General features: G+C 44.2%; 1 protein-coding gene across 2 annotated transcripts in view; it reads left to right on the plus strand.

Annotated features, from left to right (window-relative positions):
• Positions 1 to 12,264, plus strand: part of LOC137435627 (uncharacterized) — a 147,550-nt gene that overhangs the window by 39,202 nt on the left and 96,084 nt on the right. For both annotated transcript variants that reach the window (XM_068129559.2, XM_068129560.2), the window contains exon 4: positions 11,971 to 12,153. In XM_068129559.2, coding sequence (XP_067985660.2) covers positions 11,971 to 12,153 — 183 coding nt within the window. The remainder of the gene's footprint in view (positions 1 to 11,970; positions 12,154 to 12,264) is intronic.

Below are 12,264 nucleotides of genomic sequence, written 5' to 3' on the forward strand. Positions count from 1 at the left end.
TGCCCCAGATAATTTTGATGTATTGTCTTCCTAATCTGGGTTGAGGCCCAGAAGTTTCGGAGATTGTACTTCTTGCAGTGGTTGATTGTGGAAATAGATTAAGTGGGTTCATTTTGAAGATCATGAAGCCCGGTGTTGGCTTAGCGGTTAGGGTGCCGACTTGGGATCCTAGTATCATGGGTTCCTTAGCGGTTAGGGTGCCGGCTTGGGATCCTAGGATCCTGGGTTCGAATCCCGGTCGATCGCTGAATTAACACCAGGGGCGTTGACTCAGCCCGTCATCCTTCCGAGGTCGGCAAATTGAGTACCAGTTCACTGGTAATTCCCTGTGTGTCGCAAGAGGCGACTAACAGGGTTGGCGGCAGGAAAGGCATACGGCCATAAAACATTGCTTCAAAAAAGGGGACCACGGTGCCCGAAAAGGCCAACCCCTGCTCTGCGGGGAAAAATGGCCTCGAAAGGCGGTTCGTTTTGAAGATCATTCTGGAGAGAGCATACGAATGCAAAATGTGCCTGGAATGAAAGAAGTTGCAAATATTTGAACATTTCAATCTTTCCGTGTTAACAGAGAAGGAGGCCAACGTTTATGGCCTGTCATTTGGCTGTGTAATTGTATGGGATAACAGGAAGTCATCTGAAGAGGAAAACTGGGTTTTCCAGTGCATCAGAGGGATCATTAATGTTTCCTAGAAACAGGATTGGGCCCAAGATTTCTACCTTGGGGCACCTTGACCTCCACTGGGAGAGGAGATGATTTACTACATTTAAACTAATTAAAGGCTGTCGGCATAGATTTACTAAAGTGAGGTAATGTTTAACAAATTTGTTTGGATGAGGGAAATGCAGTGGATGTAGTAAATGTAGACCATCTTGAGGCATTTGATAAGGTACCACGTACTATGGGAGGTTGTTAGCTAAAGTGAGGGTTTGTGGAGCGACCAGGTAGCTAACTGGGATTGGAAACGGGATTGGTGATGGGAAGCAAAGAGTGGCCGTCAGTGGGAGGACGTCTTGCTGAGACGATGCAAGTGGTGAGGTACCTCGGGGATCAGTACTGGGACTATTGGTATTCAAAATCTACATCGACTATTTGGATCGTGCATTTAAGAGTCTCCTTTCCAAATTTGCAGATGCACTGCCAAAAAAAAATTCTTGGGGAGATGCGTTTTCTATTCTTAAAAGAAAATTTGTCTTGAAACAAGAAAACTGAGAAATTGTTTTCTTGTTGCAAGGGGGAAAAAGTCACGTTTCATTGTTTCGATCAAACTTTTCTTTTTTAAAGACTATTTTCTTACAAGGAACATTATTTTTGCCAGCATGACAAAGCTTGGACTCAAGGTAGATAGCAGTATGGGTGGGTGGGGGGAAATGGGGGGGGGGGGGGGAGATGGGAGGGGAAGGGAATTCAGAAGAGGAAGGGGGGAGGGAGGGCAGGGGAATTCAGAAGAGAAGGGGGGAGGGCAGGGGAATTCAGAGAAGGGGAGGGGAAGGGAATTCAGAGAAGGGGAGGGGAAGGGAATTCAGAAGAGGAGGGGGGGGGAGGGCAGGGGTATTCAGAAGAGAAGGGGGGAGGGCAGGGGAATTCAGAGAAGGGGAGGGGAAGGGAATTCTGAGAAGGGGAGGGGAAGGGAATTCAGAAGAGGAGGGGGGGGGAGGGCAGGGGAATTCAGAAGAGAAGGGGGGGAGAGCAGGGGAATTCAGAGAAGGGGACGGCAGGGGAATTCAGATAAGGGGAGGGGAAGGGAATTCAGAAGAGGAGGGGGGGGGGGGAGGGCAGGGGAATTCAGAAGAGAAGGGGGGAGGGGAATGCAATTCAGAAGTGGGGGGTGGGGGGTGGGGTGTAATCAGAGGAGGAGGGGGGAGGAGTGAAGGGTGTAATCAGAGGAGGAGGGGGGAGGGAAGGGTGATTCATAGGAGGGGGGGGGGGTGGGGTGGATGGGATTCAGAGGAGGGAGGGGGATGCAGAGGAGGAGGTGGGGGGGGGGGGGGAAGGGTGATCAGATTCAAGAAAGTCAACCTGTACTGTAAAAGATTGTCAGATGCTATTTAACCTAAGCAGGTGTAAGGTGCTGGGGATGGGTAGGAATAATGAAAGTAGAAATTACATGACATGATGTACTGGGGCAATCTTGGAGCCTGTCACGTGTCACCCAGGAGAAAGATAAAGGGTGGTAATAGATACGGGGAAGAGGGGGGAGCTGAAGAGGAAGGGGGCAAGCAGACAGGACAATGCCAAGTAGTCATAGGTAAAGCAAACAGTATTTTATGTTATATTTGTTGGGGGACAGACTATAAACTAAAATAGGTGTTGTCGGTGTATAGGGATTTAGTGAGGGCCTCATCTAGAATATTGTGCCCCGTTTTGGTCATCGCATCCAAGGAAAAACATAACTGCCATGGAGAGGGTTCAGCATAAGAAGAGACCGGGATTCATACATTAGCTACGAGCTGGGTACGAGGGGATATGATAGAGATGTTTAAGATGATGAAGGATAGAGACAAAGTAAGTGAAGAAGAGCTGCTGCTTTTTTAGTTTTAGCAAAATGGACAGTGACAGGACCGGCGGCCATAACATAAGAGTAAAGGTAAGGAGGTTTATGACTGTATGAAGGTAAGGATCTTTCATTCAGAGTAGTTAATTTATGGAACGTTCTCCCCTTCCCAGTAAAACGAAGTAAATTAATTGTTGTGATGTTGATAATTAATGTGCAGCCATGATGGTCACAGTTCCTTATATTTCCTTGTACATCCAAAGCGGATTGTCCATGAAGGAATCCAAACTGTTATCAGAGACCAGGCTGTTTGGGAAAAGGAAATGATTTGTCAGCTGCTATGATTGATTTCCTGAATACTTATTTGCATTCTTCAGATAAAGGACATGGGACGGGTCTTTTAAACTCTGGATTTGCGTTTATCAGCACGATCTATATTTCTTATGATGTGCCATTTTGTCTGAATGTCGATATTCTCCAACGCTGAGAGTGCGAGCGGCAAATTTGATTTGGTCAAGATGACGTAAAATGGTGTAATATTTTGTCCAAGTACAGTACTGCTAAAGGGAAGGGTTTTGAAAGTGCAAAAAGGTGATTTGTGTTCTACAATGTTCAAGTATTTAATTGAATTGAAATAAAGATTTTAGACGTTGTCGAAAACAAATTCCAGAAGTTTACCTCTGTTGATGCGCAGTCTTTTACACCACCTTATTTAAACACAAACCTTTGAGTTTCCAAAAGGCGGTATTCATGGAAATTGGTCAGGAAGACTACAATTATCGCAGCGCGACGCCAGAGGTTGAAGGAACAATGGCCCGGTTGCAAAAACAATTCCCTAATTCATGACCCGTAAAATTTACTGGTTAGTAGGCCAGAAGTTTAGTAGTTTACTGGATTTACTGGTTAGTAGGCCAGAAATTGTTTTTTGTCATTGGCTTTTCTCCACCAATTAGAAGCAAGCTTTCATAAGTTATTGTAATACATGGTTAAAAAAGGTCATGATTCGTTCTTTGGGTTGACGTCAGCTTAAACTCATTTGCATTCACGTTTCGGCCACGATCGTTGCCCAACGCACTTCATGGGTTAAGCAAATGAATGAATGAATATGAATGATCGTTTTTTAAAGGCCATTTTCCCCGCTAGAGCGGGGGTTAGCCTTGCGGGCCCCATGACAATCATGGTTCCCTGTTTGAGGCAATGTTTTTATGGCCGGATGCCATACCGGATCATGGGTTAAGCAAAGATTTACCTTAAAGTATGCTGCAATTCCTTATATAAGGATTTCCTTAAGGGCTGTTGCATAAACAACCCTCAGGAAATCCTCAGCTAAGGATTTCCTTCTGGTTAAGGAAAATTCTTGGGAGCAGTTGCTATGCCAGGCAACCAATCAAATTAAAGATAGGACCCCTCATCCAAAAGCAAGAACATGTAATAAACACGTAATTTTAATTGATGTTTGTTACCTCCACCACCAAAGGTGGATGGAGGTTATGTTTTCACCCCTGTCTGTCTGTCTGCTAACAAGATATCTCAAAAAGTTGTGGACGGATTCCGACGATTTGCAGACGAAATTTGACAGATTGTTACGATGTAGATCACTACAGTTGACAGAGATGTAGTCTATGTGACAAGGACGAAATGATTAGAATTTGGTGAAGATCCGGATTCCGATCCGGCTACCAGAATTTTTTAAGTGATACTTCACCATGAGGAGATGGGGCCAAATACGATACATAGCAGGATATCTCAAAAGGTTATGGACGGATTTGGACGAAACTTGTAGGACAGGTTGTGTGTGTGACGAGGAAGAATCGATTCAATTTTGGTGAAGATCCAGATCCGGATCCAGTTAGTATAATTTTTTAAGTGATTCTTCACTATTGAGTGATATGGCCAACCAGGTGGAGGTTTGCTCTCTACTGAGTTCTGTTCTAGTTATATGTTGCATACATGCATATTATATGTTACATACAAGCTTGTTATATGTTGCATGGGAAACACGTGCTTCCAGATGAAGAAGGAATGAAGTGATTCTTGTGTAAAATTAATTCGATTCTTATTCACCATTTAATTACCTCTGCGACTCAAGATGGGCGGAGGTTATGGCCTGGTTGCATAAAGCATCAAGGACAAATTTGAGGATTTCCTTAATATTCCCCTGTCCTAACTCTACCTTGATTGGTTGCCTGGCATAGCAACTGCTCCTAAGGATTTTCCTTAACCTTAAGGAAATCCTTAGCTGAGGATTTCCTCAGGGTTGTTTATGCAACAGCTCTTATAGTCCAAGCCATTTAGCCCAAATATGGGGCCAGATAGGAAAAAACTGCAACACTACATATCAGTGCGAAATTGTATGCAGTAATATATACCAGATAACATATCAAAAGTCTAAAGCTCTAAAAATATGGGGTGTCTGTCAAAATCACTGGTACATGGACCCCCCTTTTCATCCTTTTGCGGTACGATTTGTTCACATTTTGTGATACATTCCGAGCACATGGTATATAATTATACTTTTAATATCAGGAATTACAGCATGTTACAGCCCCAGTACGGCCCGTACGGAACAAAAAAATAAGCACGTAAACAAAATTCCCAATAGCTAAATACTGATCACTGATATGCAAATACATGAATCACTTGTCATGACTGTTTCAGAATTATGGCACATTTTGTTGATTAAAATCACAAACTCATAATAAAATCACATATAGAGAAACTAATAATACTGACTCATAAAATACTGTCGGAAGTCAAGGATTCGCTTAAAAGTAAAAAAATGTCCACAATTAACTAATTCAGCTGCATGTAACAGTCTATAACAACAGTCCACTACCTAATCATCATTTTCCTCGTCATCGTCGTCGCTGAAACTGTCCAGGACGGAGTTGGTGCAGCCAGATCCACGGCACTGACCACAAGCAGGAGAACACTCCAAGTTGTTCTTGCGGCATGTACACCGTGCAGAACCACAATCGGTCGAACAGTTGCACCGGATAACATTCAACAAATCCTGAGGTGCTGGAGGGAAGTCGGTCATAACAGGAACAAGATTGCCGTCGCTCATTCTCCAGCCCCAATCCACTGGTTGTAGGCTGTTGTTTCCTTTCCACTGCTGTATTTGCAGATACACCCGTCTGCTGTGATATCTCGCTGCAGCAGATGTGGGCGGTAAGGTCTGTGGGAGTATCTTCGAAGTCTTGACTGCGACCTGTTCACAAAACCGCTTGTACCTGAGGGAATCCAAACTTTCATCAGGTTTACCCTTGTAGAGACACACGAGTGCTATCTCTCCTGCAGCCTCGACCACATCTGGTGATGTATCCTCAGCCAAGAACTGTTGGGATTGAGTTTGGAAGAGTGTGCTCATCATGAATTTCTTCAGTGACGCTCCTTTGCCAAGGCCGTACAGTCGAGACGTCGTGTCACATCCCAATACTGCGTGTATGAATAGGATGCTTTCACACACAGCTGCACCTAGCTGACGTTTCATGGACTTCACATTCCAGATGTGGTTTGGTTTTGTAGTGGATTTTGCCTGACTATACATAAACAAGTCGTGTGCTTCTAGGTTTGCGTAGAAGCAGAGTAGGACGATCAGATCTGTGTCTTCTCCTATAAGGGCTGTGTTCCTCATGTTCGCCGAACTGACTGCGGTCTGGACGATTAGCAGGTCAGCATCTTCCTGGGAATGATGGGTCTGGCATCCAGAAAGCCGGAGGTATCTGCTCAACATGTTGATGAAGTTCTGTTTGTTGTTGAGGTTTCCCAGGAAGATGTCTTTCTTCATGGTCAACTTCATGTCATCAGTGAAAGTCACTTCTGGTCCACCTCTACCTGCTGCTCGCCTCTGGTGGGTCATGTGCTTGGTTGATTGACCAAGATATCCATCAAATATTACGATGGCCTTTCCGTACTTTCTTGTAACATAGTCACAGTGGAGCATGCAGATCTCTCGATATGTTGGTGAACCACGTGGCCATGGTATACGGTGCAGCAGACTTCCACCATCCAAGACATACTGGATTTCGCTGATTGACTCTATGGTACCTGGTTCAAGTTTAGACCAGATAGCATCTCCGAGTACGGACTTCTGGGCTTCACGTAGCATCAGCTTTTCATCAAACAGCGCAGGTGGATGAGGGCATAACTCAAAGCGAAACATCTCTTCCTTATCTTCAGCAGATTTTGAGATGATGATGAGACGCTGGAATAGCAGTTCTGGGTCTATCTGTACCTGGTCTTTACCAACTCGCACAGATGATCTGGCCTTCAGAAATGTGGTGGCTTGGTCTTTGCGCTTGAACGTGTAGTGGACAACTGACTGATTTGTCATGGAGTGCATGATCTTGTCTCCAATGAGCTTGGCATTGTCGACATCAACCTTACTGCCAGCGTTGACACCAGTCATTATGTTCCTGAGGGATGGATGACACTTGAAAGGATTTCTGTCAACTAGAGCGACCTGTAGTGTACTTGTATCTTGCATGTTGCGATGCTGCCTGGTTTTGCCCATCTCTTTGTTCTGTTCACCTGTGCTGTACTTCACTCCAGTGAGCTCTTGCATCGATCTGTTCGTCTCCGAACAAGCCGGCATGGACAAAAGCCACGTTAACCGTTGTTGCTCTGTCATTCCTCTTCCTCTTGTTAACCCCCCGCTGGTCTTCATACTTCTCATGAGTACTTGCTCAATCATCAGGTCTGAGGAAATTCCAGCCCAAGCTCTACTACTTCTTCGGGCGACATGGAAGCCCTGAGTAAACTTACGGTGCACATCTGGATAGTCCTGTTCTAAGCTGTGCATTATTTGCAGGTAAATCCTGGCAGACTTAGCATAGAGTGAATGACCTGAGGCTGCTACATATGGTAACATATCAGATACAGCTTCGAGGTGCAGGGACCAGTTTCCCATACGCTCGGCTTTGATGAATTTTCTTAAGATCTTCACCATATCCATATACTGTAACCACAGTTTCGCTGTTCGGTCTTTGGTCAATGATTCTGTCTGTGTTTGAAAGACTTTGCTGATCTTGTCAAGGATTGGATCACTTGCTACATCGTTGGAAGGTCGTGTGCCTTTCATCAACGCATCATACAGGGTCCTTGCTTTACTCACATCTGGATGAATCACATCATCATCAGCCAAGCCACTCATTGCATCTTCATCCCAAACTGGCAAGTGTTCTGCAGTTCTGTATTGTGTTCCTCCAAGAGGATCAGACAGGAGGAGTGCATTCAGGACAGCATCCAGGAGGATGTGTGCCCGTACAGCCCTGGAAATTGCTTTTCCTGTTAGGATGTGATCCACTGCATTTGGTGCGTATATGAGTTCTAGCAGCTCCTTCAACCCAGAACCACCCATGAGGTGCCCTATGCTGCCAAGGAAGCTCATTTCCATATGAAAGGCACCTAGCCTTACCACAATACGTCGCATGGGGCTTCCATCTGGCTCCGAGAGAATGATCGACAATGCCTTCCACCATAGTGGCTGATCAAAGGTGATGATGGTAGGTACATCATGTTGTTTAGCATGTTGCGCAATGTAGTTGAGAGTGGAGTAGATGCATGTAGTGTCGCTCGAGCTCAAATCAATCATTGGGAGAAACAGGACAGACGATTTTGAATGCTGGACACCACGATGTAAGAGTTGCATCATCCCGGACCATGCAGGTCTTGGTATCTTGAACAGCAGTGACGTCTTCCACAGTACATCAAGGTTGGCTGTGGGATCATGGGCTCTCATGATAGGCACGCTCCCATAAGTCAAGGTTGCAAGTGCCTGGTCGTCAGCTCTATGGTACTGTATCTGGATTCTTCCAGTTGTTTCTATGTCGCTGGCAGTGACCTGAGCTCTAGGAATCGGATGTCCTTGTGTTGTTCCAGGGGTAATCATGGCTATTATCCCCATGCCATGGAAGGTGTTGTGTCCGTCTAAGGTTCTAATGTTGTGGTCGACGTTGTCAGCTGCATATTGAACAAATTCTCCCTTGTGGTTGGGTATGTCCGTACCCTGGTATAAGCTGCATTTTGGTTGAAACGTGTGACTTCCTTGTATGAGCTGCAGTACCCATGTGCATGCAGTGAATCAATAAGGAAATGAGAGGCGAAATGGTGCTGCAGCTGCACCCCTAGTGCAATTTGCAGTGGAGCAATCAGGACACGTGGTCGTGCAGCTTGCATTATAGCCTGACCAATTGAAGCTATCTTCAGCTCTACATCTTTTGCCTTCAAGATCTTTCCAAGAAAAATCTTCAGAGTATCAGGAAGAAAGTTGAGGCTGGCGTCTTTGAACTCAAAGTCTTCCGATGTTGGGTATGTTTCATTCCCTGTTTCCACTTGCTTTATGTCATCCAGTATGAATTTAGCGGCAGCTTCCAGGATTATTTTCTTCTGAATCATAGAATCCTTAGACTGGTTTGCATGAAACTCCAAAAGTACACTGTCAGCTGTTTGCCTCATCGTTGCAACATTCGATTTGCCATTAACTGTTGTGACAATGACTCTGTCGCCAAAGTGTTCAATCAGTCTGTCTTTCATATATCTTTGAGAATAGGACTCGGCATTTGAGTCAGCAAGATACTCGGCCATTTTGTCCACCAGATCAGAGATTGTGTTTTGTTCGTCGTCATTTTCCTCAAGGAATTCAGTCACCTTTATAAATGCCTGACATCTGTCATCCAGAGCAGGACGACCGCCTTCGTGTGGTGATTTGTATCGTCTACCCAATTTCTGTTTCTTCTGTACTGTTTCATTATGTACAAAATTCAGAGGGATCAGTTTCCCTGTCCGGAAATTTGAACTGCATACCTGGTGATACACGGCATCTGCCGCTGGAAGGTCACACACAATGAGCAGTCGAGCCCGAACAGTATCGGCCCATGCATCGTTCCTTGTTGAGCACTTTTGCAGAAGACTATCTTTACATTCTGTAAATGTGATAGAGTGGACATCTCCTTGTTGTTTCCTGTTATCAAAGTTCACCTTTGTACCACAGAAGAGGCAATCTGCTTTGAAGTTGAAGGCTTCCTCTGCTGATCGGAGCGATACACTTGGGCCTGGTCTGTGTGTATCTCGGATACTCTGTGCTACCTTTATTGGATTGCAGTATACACGTCGGCATTCTTGATGAACAACTTGACCTGGAACAGTCTGTATTGGGTCACTGCGCTGGTCACTAACAACATTAATAGTCCGACTTCCCTTTTCACGAAGTGTCACTACTGGATTATCGTTGTTGGTGGATTCATTGCAGAACACACACGAATTGGCCGCCATTTTTCAGGGTTGGATTACCTGCAAATATAGAAAAGTTGAATATACTATTACTGTATGTTATTGCCAATAGACCTAAACATACTAAATACATGTCATTGATGGGATTAAAAACTAAGATTATATATGGTTCACAAACAAATAATGATGTACCGTCGCTTGCTGTGGAGTGAGCAGTCTTTGTAAAACGGGGTGTGGTTAAATAAGACACTAAAACAGTAAAAACTTCACTTATATATACAATATTGTACAGTATGATATCCTTTATATATTATATCGTGCTAGTGATTAGGTCCAGTGTATAAAATAAGCAATAGAAGTTCAGAGAGCGACAATAATCATAGCATGCGGCATATGTACGTCTTTTAACATGGGGCTAAATGGAGAAAACTTGATTGCATTATTTGAGAGTCACCCCATATTTTTAGACCTTTATACTTTTAGTATGTTATAAAGGTACCTTGAGGGTAATCAATACTAATGAGATCGGTAGTGTTGCAGTTTTTTCCCCGTCAAATGCTAAATGGCTTGGACTATTAAGGCAATCTTTAGCTAAAGAAAAAAAAATGTACCTCAAGGTAATTCTTTCCTTTAGGTTAAAGGAGTTTTATGCAACTGGTCCCATGACGTCAAGCATACAGCCAAAGAAACACTGGAATTGCTTCAGAACAAGAAGGTCTGAATTGTTCACCGACGCTCCTCATCCAACTTGATAGAGCTTGAGCAAATCTTAAGCAAGAATGGGAGAAACTCCCAAAATCCAAATGTGCAAAGCGGATACAGACCAACCCAAGAAGACTCAAAGCTGTAATCGCTGCCAAAGGCGCTTCTACAGAGTATTCACTCTGGGCTGAATTATTGTGTAAATTAGATATTTCTGTACTTGTCAATAAATTTATGGGATTTCACAAAACGTTTTCACTTTGTCATTATGGGGTATTTTGTGTAGATCGGTGACAAAAAAAACGATACTCCACATGGAGTTACCTGTTGGGTATTGTCAAGGAAAGATTGGAGAGGGGTTCCACCTAATCCTAAATCGATGCTGGAATTTTTGATTCTGTCCAAGATGGCAGCACAAAATGATCTGTTGCTTACAACAACACGATTGCCTATTTTACATCTGACGGAAAACTGCCCGGAATAACTGCAGATATGACAACAAATACATCCTATTTGCAAGGGCTCATCTTTATATGTATCTGTATACAAATGTGGTGGAATCTCTTCTATACACACCTGTCTGAACCCATCCCTCCCACCTGCCACAACCCTACCTGCCACAAGTGTACAATGGCCTTCTATTTTTAAACAGCGACGTGAGATCCAATGTTTGCAAGCAGATAGGACAATGGATGGCATGAACATGATGTTGATGAAAGGATGTTAACCACCGGGAAGCAAGGAGTGTATTGATGCGATCCATTGTTGTACCTGTCCGCTGACGCAGAACAACACTAGCCTTCACAATTATGACTAGTTCCTCATACTAGTCAATAGAACAGCCAGCTCAAGGTCTCTCCAAAGAGCTGCATACTAATTGATGCGTATCTCTTATGAATCACCAGGGTGAATGTTTTTAGTCTGATATCAAATCCAGACTAGCCTAGGTGTTCCTCTGGAGTATCTTCCTTTCCACATGTAACATACACCACACGACATGCCAGGTAAAGCGATCGACATTCAAACTTTGTCACAGCAAAAATAATATTCAAAATATCTACCTTGGGCATTTCTTGAGTACACTGTAATTTATTTTCATTATATCCAGATCTTTTGCCCAAGAATTCTCAAAACTTCTGGCTTTCTAAATCTGGACGTGTCTGTTGAGGGCTCAAAAGCATTTCCTGCTTTCTGTGTCCTTGAACCGTGCAACCTTTTCCCAATTCCGTCTCGGCTAGGCCAAGTCCACGCTGCACTATCGGGACAAACCCTGGGCATGATGCGGCCACATTTTGCTGTGCTTTTGCCTTGTTGCAGATTCTTCAGCTTCAGCTTAAACGGCTTGTTGTGGCAAGGTTGCTGTTGAATTGGCACTTTGTAGAGCTTTTGGAAAGAAATGTGATCTTGTGATGGACTTTCAAAATACCTGTAGATTTAATGTTGATCGATCTTTTTTTTAATGATTGTTAATGTGCTAACATTTTATAGATTAAAGGTCTGAGAAATTTGGCTAATCTGTTGCCGCCCTTTTGTATTTGTTTAGGATTGTGGTAGCCCCGTGCTTTTCGGTGCCTCTCCGCCACGCTGCCTGCAGCCGACTGCTCGCTGCCCACGAGGCCGCTTACCTTGCTCGGCCTTTGAGCATGCCTCGCCCTGCAAGCGACACAAGCAAATTTTTGCCGACGGAGGCCGCAGGCCCAGCCTCGACTTCGAGAAGATGCAACAGGTAAATGTTGTTTTTACGTCGAGTTGAGGTAGTCAAGTATTCAAACAGGTGATCAAGCTCAAGTGTACTGAGATATTGTGGGAAGGTGTTTGTGGCCTATCGGGTACTATC

The sequence above is a fragment of the Myxine glutinosa genome, chromosome 9, assembly GCF_964187855.1.
Source record: "Myxine glutinosa chromosome 9, kmMyxGlut1.1, whole genome shotgun sequence".
Classification (NCBI taxonomy): Eukaryota; Metazoa; Chordata; class Myxini; order Myxiniformes; family Myxinidae; genus Myxine; species Myxine glutinosa.